The 23,345-nt window shown below is 40.1% G+C and overlaps 1 protein-coding gene across 2 annotated transcripts in view; it reads right to left on the reverse strand.

Annotated features, from left to right (window-relative positions):
• The window catches only part of LOC134356766 (metabotropic glutamate receptor 7-like), an 854,194-nt gene that overhangs the window by 219,641 nt on the left and 611,208 nt on the right, over positions 1 to 23,345 (reverse strand). For both annotated transcript variants that reach the window (XM_063067868.1, XM_063067869.1), the window contains exon 8: positions 13,025 to 13,960. In XM_063067868.1, coding sequence (XP_062923938.1) covers positions 13,025 to 13,960 — 936 coding nt within the window. The remainder of the gene's footprint in view (positions 1 to 13,024; positions 13,961 to 23,345) is intronic.

Raw genomic sequence — 23,345 nt, forward strand, 5'->3', positions numbered from 1 at the left:
GGAATCTGAATTTTTCATTCATTTATGACAACAGCAAATAGATCTGAAGGAGGAAAACAAGGCACTACTGTACCAAAATCAGCACAAAACTTCAAAATGTTGATACTGCGTTAAACACATTGAAATTCAATGGCAATTCAATTATAAATAAATGAATCTGCACGGGAAATAGATGTGAAAGTAAATGATAGTTCCTCAATGTTTTAGTGTTCATTTCATTCCTGTATTACAGTCATTGAATCAAAAAAGGCCATTCAAACCAATGTGCACTCTTCCATAATAATCTCATTGCCTAGCACTTGGTCTACAATCTTCTGGAATGGAATGGGAATTGTAAATGGTTTATTATTGTCCACGTACTGACATGCAGTGAAACGATTACCTTGCATACTGTTCGTGCAGATCAAATCATTATTTCGTGTGTTGAGGTAGAACAAGGTAAAACAATGATGCAGGATAAAATATATTGGCTACAGAGAAAGTAAACAATCAGGTACAAGATCATAATGAGGTAAAGAGTCCATCATATTGTACCAGGGAAACTTATATATAGACAGACCTATAATAGTGGTGTAGAAGCTGTCTTTGAGCCTGGTGGTACATGCTTTCAGGCTTTTTTTATCTTCCGTCTGTTAGAAGAGGGGAGAAGAGAGAATGTCTGATATGGGTGGGGTCTTTGATTATGCTAGCTGAATTACTGAGCAAGCAAATTATGCATATTTTATTCCATCTCCATACAACTAACTTTATTTTTATATAATTCTTTATTCTTTATAATTATTGAATGTAGATTTGTTGCATGTCGCACTAACACACCACAGCAAATTCCTTAATACATGCATAAATCTGATCCTTAATCCTTGAGAAGTATATACAAATTATGGAGAGAAGACTAGCTTCCATAATGTATTGAGCTGAGTACAAAATTCTTTGCAATTTCTTGTGGTCGCATGCATACCAAACTATTATGCATCCAGGTAGGATTGTTTCTATGGTGCATTGATAAAAACTGATAAGGATTGATGGGGTCATGTCAATTTTTTTTAGCCTTCTGAAGAAGTAGAAGCTTCACTGCACTCTCTCGGCTGAGGTTAGATCAGGACAAGCTATTGGTTTTGTTCAATCCCAGGAAATGAGCTCTAAACGCTTGAAGTAGCAACATTGTTGAAGTAGATAGGAGCATGTGCACCTCCTCACTTCCTGAAGTCCACGATCGGCTCTTCTGTTCAGCTGACACTAAAGGAAAAGCTCTTGTCATGACCTCATGTTACTAAGCTCCCTATCTCCCTCCTGAACTTCGACTGATTGTTATTTGATATTCAGCCCACTAAGGTGGTACCATCAGCAAACTTATAGAAGGAGTTAGGGCTAAATTTGTCCTTGTAGACTTAAGTGTAACCGGGAGTACAGTAGGGGACCAAGGACTCAAACTAAACTATACATAAGCTATACAAATGTTTACTTCTTAAATGTTATCAGAGAACTGTTCAGTGCCTTCCAGGTACAGGTACGTATCACTATGTATGATTCAGAGGAAGTATGAGGGGGACCCTGAACAACTTTCCCCTCAAATCCCCTTTGAATCTCGTTCATTTAACTTGAAATCTATGCTGTCTTGCTTTATCTCCATCTGAGGTGAGGGGAAAAGTTTTCAGTAGTCTATGCTATTTGACAAGTGAATTTTATTCACCTCAATCATGTTTAAATCTCAAACATGTTCTATATTGTTTGCACCATCACAGAAAATGATTCCAAAATATACACCAAACATGTTCTTGAGACAAGTGCGATGCATTTACAGGTCATTTCTACTTCAATACTCTTGATTGCACCAGGCACGACTGAGGTGATGTCCCTTTAGCTCAAAATTTTCAAGACGCTTTTCCTGTGGACATACATTTTACTTTCAAGATTCATTATGACTATATAGACAAAGCAATATTTGAAAATAAAATGGTTCTATGTACAACATTGATGTTTTCTTAATAGGTACATTTAATGTCAGAGAAATATATACACTATTTATCCTGAAATTCTTATTGAAAATATACCAAAATGCTGAATTATTGCAGTTACTAAAGGTTATAATGCTATTAAACTCAAACATGGGCAATTTGTAAGTTAATGTTTGGCATTAGACACAGGACATGAAAAGAAACCAAAATTAGATGTTGGAAATCTGAAATAGAAATGAAGGCTCATTGACCTAAAAGGTTAACTCTATTGCTCTCTGCACAGCTGCCGCTGGAATGGCAGTGTGTCCAGCATGTTCCGTTGCTTTCCTCTGATGAAATTTTGTTCATTATTTTTAAAATGTTTCTGATCCTCGGTTGGTGAGAAACAATTAATTCTCCTTTATATTGTATCTTTCCTTTCAATGATCATTGATTGAAAATAAATTGTCAACACTGATCTTTTCTTTAGGGAAATACTTCTACTGTGTACCTTTGTTGTGAGAAGGGTGAGAGGTAGCATATGAGAGGGAGTTGATAAGAATAAAGGGAGAATAAATGGATTGGATTTAGATTAGTATAATGAGCAGTTAGTATTCAATGTGGACTTGATAAGCCAAAGGAACTGTTTCTGTGTTGTCCCCCTCTGTGACACTAGGATGCTGTGCTTTAGATGGGAACCGCTAGGAAAGTTTTCAACCAGAATTAGGGTCACATTGAAAGCACATTAGCAAAGAAGAAATTTCTTTCTCTAAATCATGTCAATGATGAAATGGTTGAGCTTAACCAAACCATCTGCTTTCACTTAATTTTCAAATTGCTCTTATAGGATATGAACTGATATTTTCTTAATTATTAGTCCTTATCACTGGATTACGCAGCCCAGTAACATAAAGCACTATTTTTGAAGAAGACAGCAGAATCAGAGGAAAAATAACATCTAGGTCAATTTGCATATTTATAGTGCCTTTTATGTAGAAAATCACAATCCTCTAAAAAGATCTGAATTTATAATAGGAATGTTACTTACCTCCTACTTTACAACTAATAAATCACTGCTGTGTCCCCGACAGCTGCCTTTGCATATTTACTTATATAGTGATATGGGCAGTCAGGTGGGGTTTGGCTTTACTCCTGCCATTGCATTGAAATTATTTATATATTGTTTAAATAAAGGAGCATGACAAAATCTAAAGTAACCTAACCTTAACTTTAACCTGACCTATACAATAGCTTAAATTATTTTTACAACAAATCTTGAAAGTGCATCTGTCAACTGGCATCTTAAAGACAGAAGTTCAATTAATGTGTAATCTTCACTTATACTTAGTGGCCACTTTATTAGCTAAACCTATACACCAATTCATAACTGCAAATATCTACTCAGCCAATTATGTGGCAGCAACTCAATGCATAAAAGCATGCAGGCAATGTCAAGAGGTTTAGTTGTTGTTCAAACCAAACATCTGAATGGGGAAGAAGTGTAATTGAAGTGACTTTGACTGTGGATGGGATGGTTTGGTGGCAGATGGGGTGGTTTGAGTATCTCAGAAACTGCAGTTAGTAGGCCCTCCATTGATCAGGGTTGACCATGGATGTTGCATCCTAGTTGTCTATGCAAACTAGGGCAGTGCAATATGCGGAACAAGCTGCTTCCCATGCAGCAGGCTCCCCCTCGGCATACAGCTGATAATTCCAAAGAAACAGCAGAGACCAGCAGTGTTGTAGGAGTTGCCAGTCAATGTTGAACTCATCGTAGAACTACCTTAGGGACTCTATCTCTGGATTCTTCATGAAGGTTTACTCCCAAAGCCTTCCCCATGAGTAGGTATAGCCGCAAAGCAATAGAGGTTTGAAATTTGAATTTCCCTTCTCATTGATGAGCCGCTAAGCATGGATGATGAGCTCCATTTGCATGATATGATAGTTTTAAGGCGCCTGTAACCCGCCTTTGTACCTTCTCTTGTCAGTAGAGACAGTTCCACCAGGCTTACTAATTAAACCACACGAGAAGGTCATGAGCTGGGTTGGTTGTCAGAGGCTACTTGAGATGCACACTACTGGGAGCATTAAATAGATTGTGGGAGCTTTCCCCCAGTGCTCCCCCAGAATATGACAGCCTTACAGACAAAAGTGCGAAAACAAAATACATCCAGCGAGAGAGAGGCAGTTCTGTAGACAAAATGCCTTGTTACTGACTGAGGTCAGAGGAGAATAGCCAGGCTGGTTCAAGCTGACAGGAAGGTAACTGTAAATCAGATAACCATGCATTACATCAGTGGTGTGCAGAAGATCATTGAAGTGGATGGGGTACAAAAGCATATGTCCATTAACAGACACTCAGTTGCTACATTACTCAGTACAGGACGTACGTAATACAGTGATCACTGAGAGTGTAGAGCTGCTAGTTCACCAAAGGCACAGTCCGTTACTTTTACATGTTGGAATTCTTTGGAGGATTTCCTTTCACACGCTTTAAGCTCTTTGCCTGACTTGCTGATTACTTCTAGAAGTTGCTCTTTGGCGCAATTACAGAGAAGGCTTCCCTCTCCAAACCCCTCCTCACCCACTTATACCTCCCTGAGATTTCTAAGGATTTCAAAGTTCACTGGGGCTGTAAGATATATAAATGTAATCCATTATCCTGGCCCTTGCAGATTAAGATCAGAGGTAAGCTGCAAAACATTTCCAGATATCTGGCAGATACAGCATCTATCTATCAATTATGTAAGAAAACTGAGTTGGGAGAATTTTCCATCTCAAAGGGATTTTGGCCACAAATCTGCAAATTCAAGCTCAAAGGAAAATCAGTTCCATAATTTCAGCCATCATCAGCATCTCTTAGTCAAGCTCTCATGTTGCCAACTGAGGAGAATCATCAGGGAGGGATGTGAATAAATTAAGGTATTTCACAGGACGTTTCAAGAGTTCTTTCCTACAACTGTTCTCAAACTGGGAAATCATAGAGAAAATGAAAATTAATGTTGTTTTAATGCAAATAAGTCTCATTCCTGGTCAGAAGAGAACACCAACAGAAAAATATAATGATGATACTTTAATATTAAAATAACAACTAGAAATATCAACTCCTGGCATTTTAAATCCATGTTAACAATTGATATGCTATGATCATACCATTCAAATATATTCTCCTCCTTACATATGTTAATGATGCTTCCTCATATAAATAACCCCATTATTTCCAATAACCATGATGTTGTGAGTGTTTTATCTGCTGCACAGAATTAGAAGTAAAATTTGTATAAGTTGGAACTTTATTTATTTTGGTTAATGTTTTTCTTCCCTAACAAATCTCTCATGCTCCTCAGTCTCCTGGCTTCCTTCTGCTCTCTCTCTCTCAGTGTATCAGGAACATAGAACATTACAGCAAAGTACAGGACTTTCAGCTCACAGTATTGAACCAACCTTATAGCCTAATCTAAGCCTTCTCTCCTGCGTAGTCCTCCATTGTTCTATCATCCATGTGCCTATCTAAGAGTTTGTTAAATGTCCTTAATGTATCTGCCTCTATCATCACCCCCGGTAGGGCGTTCCACACACCTACCATTGTGTGTAAAGAACTTAACCTCTAATAATCTCCCCCATACTTTCCTCAAATCACCTTAAAATGATGCTTCCTGGTATTGCCCCTCAGTACCATCTGGTGTCCCCAAGTTATTTCCTCTGTACTTGAGTTCAAAGTTCACAGTCAATATATGTAAATGTCACCATGACCGAACTTGAGATTCATTCTTAGACCTCCCTTCTCCTCCTTCACCAAGACATTTTAAATTTATCCAACAAAACTTGGAAGCTACACGCACAAGGATTTTTTAATAATCTCAGCTCTCCATATATGTGAGAGTACACAGGCTAACTCTCACAAGTCAGAGACTACACTAAGCATGAAGTTGCAAATTAAGAATCAGACCTATAGGAATATACTTATATCCTCTATTGTCTATTGAGAATAGAGAATATTCTTTCTTCTCACACTTTTATAAAAAATATTCGAGGATCGATTATATTATTATCAATCCCCGCTTCTTGCCTAGTGTTAAAACCTGCGAATATGACGCTATTGTTATATCTGATCATGCGCCTCTGAGTTTGTCTTTTGAATTTGATGATGTCACTCTTGCCCGCCCACCTTGGCGCATGTCTCAGACATCATTGCAAAACTCTGACTTTGTCACTTTCATTGAAACCCAGATAAAGGATTTTTTTATTTTTAATGATATAAGGGGTATGTCTAAATTAGTTATATCGGATACATTTAAAGCATCTTTACGTGGTCACATTATTTCTTATTCAGATAAACTTAAAAAACAAACTAAAGCAGAATTAGACAGAATTTCAAAACAAATTAAAGATTTGGATAATATTTATGCAATTTCCCCCAATACTGATTTATTTAAACAAAGGGTGGAACTTCAATCACAATATAACCTGTTATTAACTCATCCCATTGAAGGTTATTTGCTTATGTTAAAGAGCCCATTTTATATGTCTGGAGATAAAAATAATAAACTGCTTGCATCTCAATTAAAAATGGCTGCAGCCAAAAGGCAAATCATGAAAATTCGTAGGAAAGATGGTACCTTAGCTCAGGAATATGAAGAAATTAATAAGGTTTTTCAAGATTTTTATGCTGAGCTATATAAATCTCAATGTCCATTAGACTCCTCTAAAATGAATGCTTTTTTTACGAAAGATTGTTTTTCCTAAAATCTCAGCTGAGGATCAAAAGATTCTCGGTGCTCAAATTACTGAAGCCGAAATTCATAAAGCTATTTTTTCAGTGCAATCTGTTAAGTCCCCAGGACTTGATGGCTATCCTGTAGAATTTTATAAAAAATTTGGAAAGTTGCTCTCTCTGTCTATGTTGGAAATGTTTAAGGATTCTTTTGTGAAAGGTGACTTACCCTCTACTTTTTATGAGGCCTCTATTTCTTTAATTTTTAAAAAAGATAAAGATCCTACTGACTGTGCTTCATATAGACCTATTTCGTTACTAAATGTTGACGCTAAGATTTTGTCAAAGATAATGGCCAATCGGTTGGAGAATATTTTGGGTAAAATTATTTGTAAAGATCAAACAGGCTTTATAAAGGGTCGCTATTCCTTTTCAAATGTTCGGAGACTATTTAACATTATATATTCATCCTCTTCTAAAATTCCACAATGCGTTGTATCTTTGGATGCTGAAAAAGCGTTCGACCAAGTTGAATGGAAATATTTATTCAATGTTTTAGAGAAATTTGGCTTTGGTGTTAATTTTAATAATTGGATTAAAATGATATATAAAGGAATATATTTATATCATCCAGATATACAACACAGCCACAAAATCAAAATTCTGCTGTCTCTTTTCTGTTTGATCATTAACTAACATACTCTGGGCACTAGCAGAACATAGTCACAACAATCCTAAGACTTCACATTTTCAGCTTCTTTAAGTTCCTGAAAAGAAACACTTTTCTCACTTCTCTGCATATAAACTTTGAAAGAGATAGGGTGAAGGTATGCATGTAGAAATGGGAGACTGTCTTTCAAGCAAAATATTCCTCACTGATGGAATTTATGAAGAAAGATACATTATTTACAAAGCCAAAAATCTGAATCAATGTGAATACTATGTACTGTAAATTAGAAGCTCATCAAAAGTCTAGGGAAACTATTATTGATGTGGCAATTATGAATGTAATGATCACCAAGTGATATTGTATTGATTGTCAAGTCAAATGCCACAAATCTTAAGGGTCCTTGCTTGTTTTTTATAATTCAGTCATTATGTTTTACAAAGTGGAGGAGATTGGGATCAAGGAGTTGTTTAACGTGGTTTATGCAATATTGACAAGCAGTCTGTATAGAATTTCACTTTTGACATGTTAAAATTATATTTTTCATCCCTGATAATTAGGTGTGTTGGTAATACTGGTCTTCAAGGAGCTGATCTTGATCCCTAGGATCCTTATCCCCTTTGCTGTCAGTAAGTGTGATCTAAGATTTGGAACTAATGACAATGAAGAAACAGCAGTAGAATTCTGGGTCCTTTGTTGGTGCCACTTTGTTCTTCTAAATCAATGGAGCCCAGTATATAACTCAGGATCAAATTCTTGACTGCTCACTGATTTTTCCTGCAGGGAAAGGTCCAACAACTCACCAGGCAGATGGACATGGGCATGTTAATCATAATTTCCCAGCAATGGGGACAAACAGAGTCATAGTGGGAAGAAAGGGTAAGAATTCTCATGAAACGTTTATCCTACAGTAATAGCAGGAAGTCCTGTTGCCTTTGGAATTCAGCCTTGTGTCCATATTGGGAAAGGGAAGAATGTTTTCTGGAGCCATGATGCTTGTCTATCCCAGACCAATACTTTTGGGACATGCCACATGTTACAGTTATCTCTCTCCTTTCACCATAATGATGGTTAAGTGTAAGCAGGAGGTAAGACGTACACACTTCATTACATAAACCTTATACCCCTGCTCATTAATGCAAATATCTAATTGACCAATCATGTGGCAGCAACTCAATGCATTAAAGCATGCAGACATGGTCAAGAGGTTCAGTTGTCATTCAGAGTAAACATCAGACTGGAAAAGAAATGTGACCTATTTGACTTTGATCATTAAATGATTTTTGGTGCCAGGTGAGGGAGGTTGACTATTTCAGAAACTGCTAAACACCAGGGATTTTCACACACAATGGTCTCTACAGTTTATAGAGAATGGTGTGAAAAACAAAAACAAAATAAAACACATCCTGTGAGCAACAGTTCTATGGGCAAAAATTGCCTTGTAATGTGAGAGGTCAGAGGAGAATGGCCTGACTGTCTCAAGCTGACGGAAAGGTGATAATAACTCAAATAACCGTGTGTTACAACAGTGGTGTGTAGAAAAGCATCTCTGAACCTTGAAGTGGAAGGGCTACAACAGCAGAAGACCACAAAGGTACACTCAGAGACCACTTTATTAAGCACAGGAGATTACTAATAATGTGGGCACTGACTGCATATAGACATTGGTCTTATTATGTGGATCACAAACAGCTTCTCTATAGGTGTCTCAAATGTTGTGGCTTAAGCTCTCAGTTCAACAGTTGAGAGAATACAGAAAACACAAAAATAGGATCAATTGTCAAAATTCATTGCCTTTGGAAAAATTCAAGAGCAGATTCAAGGAATATACTTGAGGAAGAAATGGAAAAGTTTAAGCAGGGATCTCCAGACCATGGGCCTTGATAGCCAATGACATGTGCATATGTAAAAACAGCATATTTATTGCATGATCTCACACATTAATACACACACTTAGTTTTTACAACATACGTACTAGAGCCTCTCTGTGTGGAAAACCGGTAAAAGTAATAGTTACTATATACATATTCTAAGCTAATTCAGAAGAATTGACATTTTCTCCCAGTTTTTGTTTCAAATGTGGAATATTGCAATGAGGTAAATCTAGGAAATTCCAAATCCAGCTGTTCATTCATTCACTAGCAACACCTCGAGAAGAGTACAAAATTCATGATGCTAAAATGCTATCTACCCAGCGCAATAACAAGCAGCAGAAAAAGACTCATAAGATAGTTTCAGGTCTATCTTTCAGGAGAGTGAAGTATATCTTTAAAAATATGGAAAATTCATACAAAACCTAATTTTAAGATGAAATAATTGAAGTTCACTTGATTAATCTTAAGGAAATTTGAACAGTGGAATACATTGTAAACTATTTAAAGCTGTATATCTCAATATTTTCTCTTTTCACTAAAGATACATATCTTGATGTTGCTTTTAATTTTTTGTTGGCAAGTCTGTCATCATCTCCTCACACAATGTAATCAACAGAAGCAAGCTAATTTCAAACCAAAAATAAATGGACCCTGATTGCAGTTATATACAGGACTCTCAACAGTAGTTGGGAAGTAAATCACAGATTACAACGTGAAATATAAAAAGGCGTGTCAAAAGGGCACACCTTTTATATTTCACGATATTATGATATCATGGGAGATTTCAACATGCAGGTCAATTGGGAAAATCAGGTTCTCAAGTTTGTTGACTGCCTACAAGATGGTTTTTTAAAGTGGATTGTTGTTATGCCTACTAGGGGATCAGCTAGACTGGATTAGGTGCTATGTAATGCGGTGATCAGGGAGCCCTTAGGAGGAAGTGATCACAATATGATTGAATTCAACTTGAAATTTGATAGGGAGAAAGCAAAGTCTGACATAACAGTATTTCAATGGAGTAAAGTAAATTACAGTGATATGAAAGATGAGTTGGCCAAAGTAAATTGACAGCAGAGTAACAATAGCTTGAGTTGTTGGGAAAAATGAGGAAGGTGCAGGATAGATGTATTCCAAAAATGAAGATTCAACTGGCAAAATAGTACAACTGTGGCTGACAAAGGAAGTCAAAGCTAATGTAAAAGCAAAAGAGAGGGCATACAACAAAGCAAAAAATAGCCGGAAGATCAGGGATTGGGAAACCTACAGAGAGCACCTTAAAGAATCATCAGGAGGGAAAAGGAGAATTATGAAAGCAAGCTAGCAAACAATATCAATCGGATAGTAAAAGCTCTTTCAACTATGTAAAAAATTAAAGAGAGATGAGAGTAGATATAGGACCACTAGAAACTGAGGCTGGAGAAATAATTAAGGTGGACAAGCAGACGGCAGATGAAATAAATGAGTATCTTGCATCAGTCTTCACTGTGGAAGACAGTAACTGTGTGCCAGATGTTGAAGGGTATGAGGGAAGAGAAGTGAGTGCAGTTACTATTACAAGGGAGAAGGTACTCAAAAAGCTGAACGACCTAAGGGTACGTAAGTCAACTGGACCAGATGAGCTGCACCCTACGGCTCTGAAAGAGATTGCGGTGGAGATTGTGGAGTGATTGGTAATGTTCTTTAAAAAATTATTGGAGTCTGGCATAGTGCCAGAGGACTGGAAAATAGCAAATATCACTCCACTCTTTAAGAAAGGAGGAAGGCAGCAGAAAGAAAATTATAGACCACTTAGCCTGACCTTAGTGGTTGGGAAAATGTTGGAGTCAATTGTTAATGATAAGATTATGAAGCACTTGGTAACACAGGACAAAATATAACAAAGTCAGCATGGTTTCCTTAAGGGGAAATCTTTCCTCACAAACCTGATGGAATTCTTTGAGAAGATTACATGTAGGATAGAGAAAGGGGATGCAGTGGACATTGTATAATTGGACTTTCAGAAGGACTTTGGCAAGGTGCCACACAAGAGGCTGTTTACCAAGTAACAGCACTTGGTATTACAAGAAAGTTACTGGCATGGTTAGAACTTCGGCTGATTGGTAGGAGGCAGTGAGTGGGAATAAAAGGATCCTTTTCTGGTTGGTTGCCAGTGACTAGTGGTGTTCCACAGGGGTCAGTGTTAGGGCTGCTTCTTTTTATGTTGTATATCAATGATTTAGATGATGGAATAGATGGCTTCGTTGCCAAGTTTGCAGATGATATGAAGATTGGTAGAGGGACAGATCATGTTGAGGAAACAGGTAGGCTGCAGTAAGACTTGGGCAGATTAGGAGTATGGGCAAGAAAGTAGCAAATGAAATACAATGTTGGAAAATGCATGGTCATGCACTTTGGTAGACAAAATAAACGTACAGACTACTTTCTAAATGGTAAGAAAATCCAAAAATCTGAAATGCAAATGGATTAGGGAGTCCTTGTGCAAAACACCCTAAAGGTTAACGTGCAGATAAAGTCAGTGGTGAGGAAGGCAAATGCAATGTTAGCATTCACTTCAAGAAGTTTAGAATACAAGAGCAGAAATGTGATGCAGAGGTTTTATAAGACACTGGTGAGGCCTCACTTTGAGCATTGTGAATGGTTCTGGGCTCATCATCTACAAAAAGATCTGCTGGCATTGGAGAAGGTTCAGAGGAGGTTCACAAGGATGATTCTGGGAATGAAAGGGTTATCATACAAGGAACGTTTGATAGCTCTGGGTCTGTACTCTCTGGAATTTAGATGGATGAGGGAAATCTCATTGAAACCTTTCAAACATGGAAAGTGCTAGACAGAATAGATGCGGAAAGGAAGTTTCTATTCATGGGGGAGTCTTAGAGAAAAGGGTACAGTACCAGGATTTAAAACAGAGCTTCGGAGTAATTTCTTTAGCCAGAGGATGGTGAATTTATGGATTTTGTTACCACAGGCAGCTGTGGAGGCCAGGTCGTTTGGTGTATTTAAGGCAGGGATTGATAGGTTCTTGATCGAACAAGGCATCAAAGGTTTCAGGGAGAGGCTGGGGAGGAGGGCTGAGCAGGGGGGAAGAAAGAAGGATCAGCAATGATTGAATGGTGGAGCAGTCTCGATGGGCCAAAGGGCCAAATTCTGCTCCTATGTCAAATTGTCTTCTGTGTATAGTTAATCAAAGCTGCACTGAGAATGGCTAAGAACAAAGGAACAGCAGGCAAAATTCAGTATCTCCACACATCAATCAATTAGATCATGTCTCATCATACTTCACTTCAATTTTACCATCTTAGCTCAACTTCCCTTTGATATCTCGATATAACACAATGTGGCTATCTCAGTCTTGAATGCTCTGATTGTCCTCATATTTCTGAGCAGAAAAATTGAGACTTCTGGCCTGGGTCTGACAGTTACCTCTCAGTTTAGAGTGAGGGGCAATGTTTGAATTCTCATAGAGAGCAAGGGCCAGAAATCAGAGATAATTTTTTGTTTCCCATTCTGCAATGACAGTCTGCAAATTCTTAACACCAAGGAGATGTGAGGCAATAAGCAAGTAAAAAAAAACAAGGGTAGAATGAAGGGCAAGTTAATAATAACAGTTATTCACTGAGGAACAGAAATCAGGCCAAGCTATATTGATTTTCCAGGTTCATTACCAAGTTCATCTCTATGGTATCGCAATTGGTACCTGTGTTTATCAAGTTCAATAATACCTAGTGCACCAAATGGCAACTGATACAACAAAGAAACATATCAAACTCAGTTTTTAATATATTCAAACAAAGACCAATGTGTTGCAACAGAAACATTAAAAAAAAAGTCCACTTACCTTTTCTGCTGATTTTGCAGTGCCAAAAAATATTGGAATAAAGGCAAGCCAAACTATACAGGTAGTGTACATAGTGAATCCAATAGGCTTAGCTTCATTGAAGTTCTCTGGGACGCCCCTTGTTTTGATGGCATAAACAGTACATGTCACCATTAGAAGAATACTGTATCCCAGGGAGCATATGATTTGTAAATCTGTAATGTCACATTTGAGGACACCTCTGGCAAGCTCAGGATTTAAGGTCTTCTGTTCATCGTAGTCTATAATTGTGTTTGGTGGGTCAACCCCAAACCAAATGAAAACTCCAAGGAGCTGGACTGAAATGAGACTAGATGTGATTGCCAGCTGAGAGGTTGGGCTAATGAGCCTGGGTGCTGTCACAGCCTTCTTCCCCTGCTCAAAGATGCGAAAAATCCGGTTCGTCTTAGTCAATAATGCAGCGTAGCTGATGCACATACCAAGGCCCAAGAAGATACGACGGAAGGAGCAGATTCCTGTGTTCGGTTTGGCTATCATCAGGAAGGTGATGATGTAACAAAGGAATATCCCAGTGAGGAGAACATAACTGAGCTCCCGGCCGGTGGCCCGCACGATGGGCGTGTCATTGTACCGTATAAAGGTGGCAATCACAAAAATCGTGGCGATAATCCCAAGCATGGCGAGAAAGACTGGGATAATGGCCCATGGTGAATGCCACTCGAGCTTGACAATTGGAATCTGGCTGCAGCCAGTGCGGTTTGCATTGGGCCTCATGTCATAGCTACACAGCGAGCAGGTGAACTCATCTCTTTGATACTGATATCCATCGCAAAGCTCACAATGCCAGCAGCAGGACACACCTTTCACCATTTTTTTGCGCTCTCCAGCTTTGCAAGGTAAACTGCAGACAGATGTAGGGGGCTGACGGCTGCCTCCAGCCCACCGCATGTCCTCCACCTGTGGAAAGAGAGAGAGAGACAAGACACTTAGCACATACAATGAATGGGGAATCATGCTAGCTTCATATCTCTAGTGAAGGAGCCTAGTTGGTGAGACCATAATAGCCGTGTTTTGCCTAAAGTGATTTATGTTGAAGAGAAACTATGAGTTCTCCTGTTAGATCAATTACAGCCCACAAATGTAAAGGTAGAGAGAGTCATGTTTCAGTTATATCAATTCAGGTTTTCAAGTGCATTTCTTCATTAACTCTGCATTTTCAACATATGTTTCTGTTTCTGTTTCTGTTTCCCACCAACTTTTCCAGTACTGAACATGAGAATTTGATGCATCTGCACTCTCTGGAAAACATCCAGCAATCCTGTTATTGTGACAGATGAGAAACGCAGCGTATACAAAAAACTTCTAATCATTGGTATACTTCTCAAATGTTTCTTTGCACAATGAACCTGCTTCCAAGAAGCTCCTGCTAGCAGACCCTGCAAGCTCATTTTATCTAGAGGCAATCCCACTAACCCAACTGCAATCCAGCTGCTGAACCTATTCCATCTCCTGATTATGGTGAGGAAAAGAAACCTGTCATACTGCAGAGCAGAGAGGCTAAGAGCATTGATGCAGTAGTGCAGAAGGGATAAAGGAATAGTATCGGTATTTGACAGGATAAGGTTTGTGTAGAGCTCCAATACCTCCAGGGACTAATCTGATCATAATGTCTTCCATCTTCAAATTCTGAACAATTCAACCCAAATTGTCCACTTAATCTGCTGCCTTTTGGCATAACTATTTAATCTGATTCTGATTCATCTTCCACCTCATATCCATTAAGGAATATCAATAATATCTTAAGCATCAAGAATATTTAAAGAAAATTATTGAGAATATACCCTTCTCATACCTGTTAAAAGATAATTGATTTAATCAATTAATTTACTTCTTTTTACTGTAAGCCTCCTATGTTAATTTAATTATTGAAGGGATAATATATCAATACTCTGAGCCATAGTTTTCACCTGTCTGAAATAATACAGTTTTACTGCCATCATTAGAATTGTTTGTGATATTATGTATTGCTTAATGATTTAACCTTTCTTCTACAATGTTGAAGAATGGTGCAGGCTGATATGTTCTTGAAGTCCCACTGGTAGTTAAAGTTAAAAGTAAATTTGTTATCAAAGTACATACATATTTCCTTATACTACCTTGAGATTAATTTTTCCTGTAGGCATTTACTGGAAAATAAAGAAATAATAGAATTTACAGAAAAATAAACATAAACTATGACCAACAAGCAACCACAGTGCAAAAGAAGATGAATTGAGCAAATAAAAAGAGTAAAAGTAAGACTAAGAACAGGAATTGTAAAGAGCCCATGAAAAAGTGTCATAAACACAAGAAATTCTGCAGATACTGGAAATCCAGAGCAACACACAGAAAATGCTGAAGGAACTCAGCAGGTCAGGCAGCATCTATGGAGATGAGCAAACAGTCGATATTTCAGGCTGAGATCCTTCATCAGGACTCATTAAGGGTCTCGGCCCGAAACATAGTCCGTTTACTCATTTCCATAGATACTGCCTGACCTGCTAAGTTGCTCCAGCATTTTGCGTGTGCTGCCACGAATATGAGTGTGTGTCATAAAATAGTTCAGAGTTGTGGTGAGTGAAGTTATCCATCCTGGTTGTAGAATAGTAACTGTTCCTGAACCTGATGGTGTGAAACTTAAGGCTTCTACATCTGTTGCCTGACGACAGTCACAAGAAGAGTATATGGTTTGGATAGTAGGGTTCTTTGATGTGTTTGGCACGTGGCCAAGTGGTTAAGGCGTTCATCTAGTAATCTGAAGATTGCTAGTTCGAGCCTCAGCTGTGGCAGCGTGTTTGGCACTTAACCACACATTGCTCTAGTGTCTGTGTGAGGAGTGGCGCCCCACATAGACTTCCAATCTACGCCTTATAAGGCATGAAAATGCCCAACACAGGCCTCTCATGAGTCTGAGTCCTGTCGATGTTCCCTTCTCTTCCCTTGATGATAGATGTGGCTTTCTTGTAACAGCGCTCTATGTAAATGTGTTCAGTGGTGGAGAGAACTTTGCCTGTGATGGACTGGGTTGTATCCACCATTTTCTGTAGACTTTTCCATTCCTGGGCATGCGTGTTTCCAAACCAGTCCATGATGCAACCAGATAGGATACTCTTCAATGTGCAACTATAGAAGTTTGTCAAAGTTTTTGGTCGCATGCCCAATCCACACAAAATTCTAAAAAGGTAGAGGCGCTGATGCACTTTCTTCATGATGGCGCTTACTCGCTGGGCTCAGGACAGATCTTCTGATACGTTAACACCAAGAAATTTAAAACTACTGAGCCTCTCCAACTCTATTCCCATAATGAGAACTGGCTCATTGACCTCCAGCTTCTTCCCCCCTGGAGTCAATAGTCAGCTTTTTGATCTTACAATATTGAGTGAGAGGTTATTGTTGCACCATTCGACCAAATTTTCAATCTCCCTCCCATATGCAAGTTGTCCGCACCTTTGATTCAGTCAACAACAGTGGTATTGTCAGCAGACTAAAATATGTGTGTTGGAGCTGTATTTAGCCACACAATAATAGGTATAAAGTGAGTAAAGCAAGGAACTATTCATACAGCATGGTGGTGTACCTGTGCTATTGGTGAGTGTGGAGGAGATTTTGTTGCCAATCTGTATTGACTGGGGTCTGCCAGTGAAGAAATCAAGGGTTCAGTTGCATGGAGAGATATTGAGGCACAACTCTTGGTGCTTAGGGATGAGTTTTGAGGGGATGATAGAGTTGAATGCAAAGCTGTAGTCAATGAAAAGCAACCTGATGTAAGCATCTTTATTTGTCCAGATGTTCCAGAGCTGAGTGAAAAGCCAATGAAATAGCACCCGCTGTTGACCTGTTGTAATGTTACACAAATTGGAATAGATCAGATCAATCCTCAGACAGGAGGTGACAGGATTTAGGCTCAAGCTCTCAAAGCATTTAGTCATGGTGCATGTAAGTGCCACAGGATGATGGTTATTGAAGCAGGTTACTATGTTCTTCTTGGGCACCGGCAACTTCCTTGAAGCAGATTGGTATTTTAGACTGTTGAAGCAAGTCTTTGAAGATGTTTGTAAGCACTCTAGCCAGTTAAATAGCACAGATCTTCATACTTGGCCATGTACTGCATCTGGGCCAGATGCCTTCTGTGGATTCACCCTCCTGAATAATGCTTTCACATGGGCCTCTGAAACTGAGCTCCCTGGGTCATCAGGGACTGTGGGAGTTCATATAGGTGTCTCTATGTTCTGTCAGTCAAACTGAGAATAAAAGGAATTGAGCTCATCTAGGAGCTAAACCATTTTATCATTTTTGTTGCCTGGTTTTTCTTTGTAGTAGGTGATGGCATTTAAGCCCTGCCACAGTTATCCAGCATTGCAAGGTGATTCAAGTTTTAGTCCAGAATTGCAGTTTGTTTGTGAGATGGCCTTCTGGAGGTCATTACTGGACTTCTTGTACTTTTCTGGATCACCAGTTCTGAAAGCCACTGATCTAGCCCTCAGCAGATTTTGAATCTCTTGGTTTATCCACATTATATTTAATCCTCATCAAATCTTTCTCCTGTCAGTCACCATTTTGGTAACTTTTGATGTGTTAAGTGAATTTTAGAATGCAGTTACAAACATTTTCTAAATGTCATTCTGAATGTACAGAAAGGGTGAAAACTTTGTCATTAATATCCCAAACAGGCAAAGGTTTCAAGTAGCATAAATGTGAAATTAATGTCATAAAGAATGGGAGAGAAAGGATGAGTTGGAGGAAAACAACATTATTAATTTTATTAATTCTTCTTAATGTTTACTTTGCTTCTTGAGTTAATGTAGAGCAATAAATTGACCTGAATGGTTACTGGGAGAATGTTTGTGCTTCAGTATTAAACTTTGACATTTCTTTCATAAGACTAACTACTATTTTACCTTCACCACCTCCCTTAAGACTCCTACGTGACTTGGTTTCAAAGTTTATTTGATAATTCTTCAGTGAAATAACTTGTATTATATAAATGCAGGTCTTAGTTGTAATGCAAGAACTAAAAACAAAATGGGTGAAGAGGCAATCTTTAATGTGACCCATAGACACACAATGAAATAATGTTGGTGAAATAGCCAATTTCATTGGAATGAATTTAATTTTACACGCAAAGTAGGCATGTTATACTCTTTATAGGAATTGCTTCGTGGCAAGTTCCTCCAATTGGCAGAAGCTTTAGCATAAATCAGGGCATAAAACTAATAGGTTCTATAAAATTGATTTCAAATATAACATTTTGTCCAGCATGTAAGCATGTTGTACAGATCTAGATCAATTTTATTATTTCTTTAAAAAGTTGTGTCAACGCTTAGTTTAGGTTTCGAGCTCCCAAAGGCTATTTAACGTCAATGTTAAAAATTGAATGTTATCCACTGATATTTTTTCCCGTGAGACTCCCTCCAGAGTTTGGGCAGCCACCTGTCCAATGCAAAACAAATAATTTGTAAAAGCAGATCAGAATCATTAAGAAATGGAAATTTCATCAATATGTTTGACTGGACAACATAGTGCAGGATCTATAGGCAATTATGCATTAAAGGTAATGTAGGCTGTGTACCAAGTTCCCTCCAATCAAAAAAAATAACACATTTATTAAATCAGAAGGCCATAATGTTCAGGTTAACTTGGCAATTTGATTTCTAAGTTGATTACACAATGATATCTCATTTATTGCAAAGTGTCCCAAGATATTAAAGAAAATTTAATATCGAGACATGACAGGAAATATTTGGACAGATGGCCAAAAGCTTAGTGATAATTAGGAAACACATTTATTGCAAGATGAGTTTCTGTCAAACAGTTCAAAGGACCAGACTGATTTGTTGCATCATGTAGAATACCCTCAACTCAATCCAATTATGACACAGAGGAAGCTTCATCTGAAGATCAAAACAGGTTTTGCTCAATAACCTGGCATTCAAAGTATAAACTACTTCTGCCACTTGATAAGGTGAGAAAAAACGAGAAAAAATAATTGAAGTAAAAGAGGAATATAGCATTCCTCCTTTCTATCCTGCAGTTATTATACATGGATGATAATTATTTATTATACAATTACTTTTAGAATACTAGCAACTGCACCTTGAAGAAACAAGATTGATAATGGAGGGGAACATCGACTCAGACCATGAGAGGCCTGCGTTGGGCATTTTCATGCCTTACAAGGCTCAGATTGGAAGTCTATGTGGGGCGCCACTCCTCGCACAGACACTAGAGAAATGTGTGGTTAAGTGCCTTGCTCAAGGACACAAACACGCTGCCACAACTGAGGCTCGAATTAGCGACCTTCAGATCACTAGATGAACGCCTTAACCACTTGTCCACATGCCCAACACTAGCTAACACTAGTCTCCTGATTGACAATGTGGTGGTGGCATCTGTTAGTCTCGCAAGACCATGGATCTGCGCCTGGAAAGTCTCGCTTCAGTCTGTGTTAGAGCAACGTCTGTTGTGGCTGTAGAGTCCCACACGGGAGTGACAGTCTCGGCTGCAGCGACTGCACTTGAAGGCACTGTCCTCCAGTGTTGTCTCGGTGCTGTTTTTCCGACGAGTGCGCTTTTCTTCCGCAGCAAGCCTCGGCTTCTCTTCTCCTCTTTTTACACCTGTGCGTAGTTCCAGCCTCCAGTGAGAGCGATCGCTTGCGATGTCCTCCCACCTCTCGACGTTCATTTTCAGTGACTTCATGTTTCTCTTGCAAACGTCTTTGAAACAAAGATGGGGCTGCCCTTGTGCTCTCATGCCAGAGGCCAGTTTCCCATACAGCAGGTCTTTCGGGATCCTTCTGTCTGACATGTGGTGTACGTGGCCCAGCCAGCGAAGACGGTGTTGTTGGAGAGGGGTGAAGAGGCTGGGTATCTGGGCGTGGGCCAGGTCCTCATTGTTGGTGACTCGGTCAGTCCACGTGATGTCTAGGATGCGTCTCAGGCTGCGAAGGTGGAAGGTGTTGAGACACCGCTCGTCGGTAGTAGAGGCTCCAGGTCTGGCTGCGATAAAGCAGTGTGCTGAGGACGCAGGCCCCGTAGACTGCAACTTTGGTGTACGTCGACAGCTTTCTGTTCTCCCAGACTCTCTTTGTCAGCCTGGCGAATATTGAGGCTGTTCGTCTGATCCGTCTGTTGATCTCGGGGTCTAGGGAGAGGCTGTCTGTGATGGTGGAGCCAAGGTATGTAAACTCGTGAACTACCTCCAGCTCGTAGTTGTTGATGATAATGTCAGGGGGGTGCTCAATGCCTTGGCCCAACACGTTGATTTTCTTCAGGCTGATGGTCAAGCTGAAGTCCTGGCAGGCTCTTGAGAAGCTGTCCATGAGGCATTGCAGTTGCTCTTCAGAGTGTGTTGCCAGTGTCGCATGGCCTGCAAACAACATGTCCCTGATGAGTACTTCATGAACCTTGGTTTTTGCCCTCAGCCGGGACAGATTGAACAGCCTCCCATCTGATCTGGGTGGAGGTAGACACCATCAGTTGATGTTCCAAAGGCATGCTTCAGCATGACTGCGAAGAAGATGCCAAACAGGGTGGGGTAAGCACACAGCCCTGCTTCACACCGCTGCGGATGTTGAAGGCCTCCGAAGAAGAGCCGTCGAACTGAACAACGCCCTTCATGTCTGTGTGGAATGACTGAACTATCCTGAGGAGCCTCGGGGGACAACCAATCCCGGCAAGGATTTTGAACAGGCCAACTCTGCTCACAAGGTCGAAGGCCTTCGTAAGGTCAATGAAAGTGACGTAGAGTGGTTGTCTTTGCTCTTTTGTCTTGGTTCCAAGATTGTCAAGCTGAGGAGTGGTAGTGGGGACAAGCTCCCACTACCTAAAAGTGCTCCTCACGGCATGCGCCTCAAATAGCCTCTGACAACTAAGTCCAACTCCTGGCCTTCTCGTGTGGCTTAGCCTCTAAAGCCGGTGGAACTGTTTCTACTGACAGTAGAAGGAGCAAAGGCGGGTCCTGGCGCCTTAAAACCAGTGCTTTGTGTAGATGGAGCTCGTCAGCCTGGGAAGGCAGTCCATCTAAGAGAGGGAAACTTTGATTTCAGACCTCCGCTGCCTTGCAGCCATACCCACTGATGGGAAAGGCTTCGGGAGTAAATCCTGAGGACAAATCCGGAGTTGGAGTCCCTAAGGCAGTCCGATTTTGCCTTCAACCTCGTTCTGGCAGCTCCTGCGACAACACTGGTGCCAAGCTGTATCGGCCCTTGCCCTTCCCTTGGACAGCATCGGTATCCTGGAGAGGGGAGACTTGCAGCATGGGAACTGCCGGTCTTCCATACAACCTTGCCCAGGCCTACGCCCTGGAGAGGACACTCCAGCGTCGCCTCACCGCGACGGCACAACACGGAAAGCAGTAGTCTACCGGTAATAAGCCTGCGCTCGACTGGCATAGAGCAAGGCGCCAGGGGTTGCTTTTGATGGAGGGAGAGACCATTGCATCTCACTGGACAGCTACCGCCCACCTCAAGCTGGGCAGCCCCCAGCCAATTAGGTGCTGTGCCGCCACAGTCCGCCCGCTCCACTGAGTGTGTGGGGCTGAGGGATACAAGTAACCGGAACTACGGACTGTAAACGCTGCACCAAGCACAACTAGATTGACAATGACTAGCTAACAAAAGTGTTGACCATCATTCCTTTGAATCCATGAGTAATATTCCAGCTATAGCTAATCCAAGCCAGATTATGAATTTATGCTTGTGAGTGTCCTGTGTATCCAAAATGATACTGAGTCATAGAGCAACACAACATGGATACAGGTCCCTTAGCGCAACCAGTCCATGTCAATCACAGTGTCCACCCAGTTAATCCCAACTTCTTGCTGCTGGACCATAACTATCTAAAGCCTGCACCTCCATATGCCTATCCAAAGGCTTCTGCTGAGGCTGATATCCAAGCATTCTTCAAGAGGATGAACCAATGCAAAGCATCTATAACAGGCATGGTAGATGGCCAAGTGTTAAGGTCTGTGCGGATCAATAGGCTGGTTACTTAAGGTCATATTGAAACTCTCGCTTCTGTAGTCTAAAGATCCCACCTTCATTAAAAAGGCATCTATTGGACTGGCTGCCTATTGTACACTGCTGTTGTCAATGACACCTCTGTTGTTGACAGAATATTAGATGGCAATGAGGAGCTGTACAGCAGTGAGATTGATTGGCTGGTTGAGTGTTGTCCCAACAACAATATTGCACTCAACATCAGCAAGGCCAAGGATTTGATTGTGAACTTCAGGAAGGGGAAGTCGGGAGAGCACAGACAAGTCGTCATCGAGGGGTCAGAGGTGGAAAGAGAAAGCAGCTTCAAGTTCTTGGGTATCAACGTCTCAGAGGATGTATCCTGGGCCCAACATATTGATGCAATTACTAAGAAGGCATGTCAGTGGCTATATTTCATTAGGAGTCTCAGGAGATTTGGTACAAAATCAAAGACTCTCATAACTGTCTACAGATGTACCATGGAGAGCATTCTGACTGGTTGCATCACAAGATGGTGTGGAGACTTCAAAGTACAGGATCAAAAGAGGCTTCAGTGGGTTGTAGACTCAGCAGGCTCCATCACAGGGATGAGCCTCCTCACCATCAACAAAATCATCAAAGGGTAATTAAGCCCTCTTCTCATTACTACAATTAGTGAGGAGGTACAAGGTCCTGAAGGTTTTAGGAACTGCTCAACATTTTAGGAATAACTTTTTCTCCTCCAGCGTCAGATTTCTGAAATATCCATGCACCCGTGAACACCACCTCACTTCCCTGTTTCACTCTATTTATTTCTTGTTGTAATTTATGGTAATTTCTTTAATGTATCATGCATTGTTGTGCTGCCGTAAATCAACAAGTTTCATGACATATATTGGTGATAATGAACTTGATCTTGATTCTGATGCCCAAGAGCATAGTGACCTGTCTCATTGAAGAGTGTCTGGTGACACCTACATCAACCATAATGAAGTGCTATGAGAAGTTGGTTATGGCACAAATCAACTCCTTCCTCAGACATGACCTGGATATGTTCCAATTTGCCTACTGCTAGAATAGGTCAACAGCAGGTGTTATTTCTCTTGGCCTGGATGATCTGAACAACAGCAACTCATAGGTCAGACGATCATTCATTGATTGCACCTCGCCATTCAATACTATTTTCAGATCCAAACTTAGTATCAAGCTTCTAGAACTGGAGCTACTTACCTTCCTCTATATGATTTCCTCATTCGCAGACCTTAAACACTTAGATTTAGTATCAACACAGATGCACTACAAGCCCATGTGTTTATCCCCATGCTCTACTCTCTGCACTCACATGACTGT

This window comes from Mobula hypostoma, chromosome 15, assembly GCF_963921235.1.
Source record: "Mobula hypostoma chromosome 15, sMobHyp1.1, whole genome shotgun sequence".
Classification (NCBI taxonomy): Eukaryota; Metazoa; Chordata; class Chondrichthyes; order Myliobatiformes; family Myliobatidae; genus Mobula; species Mobula hypostoma.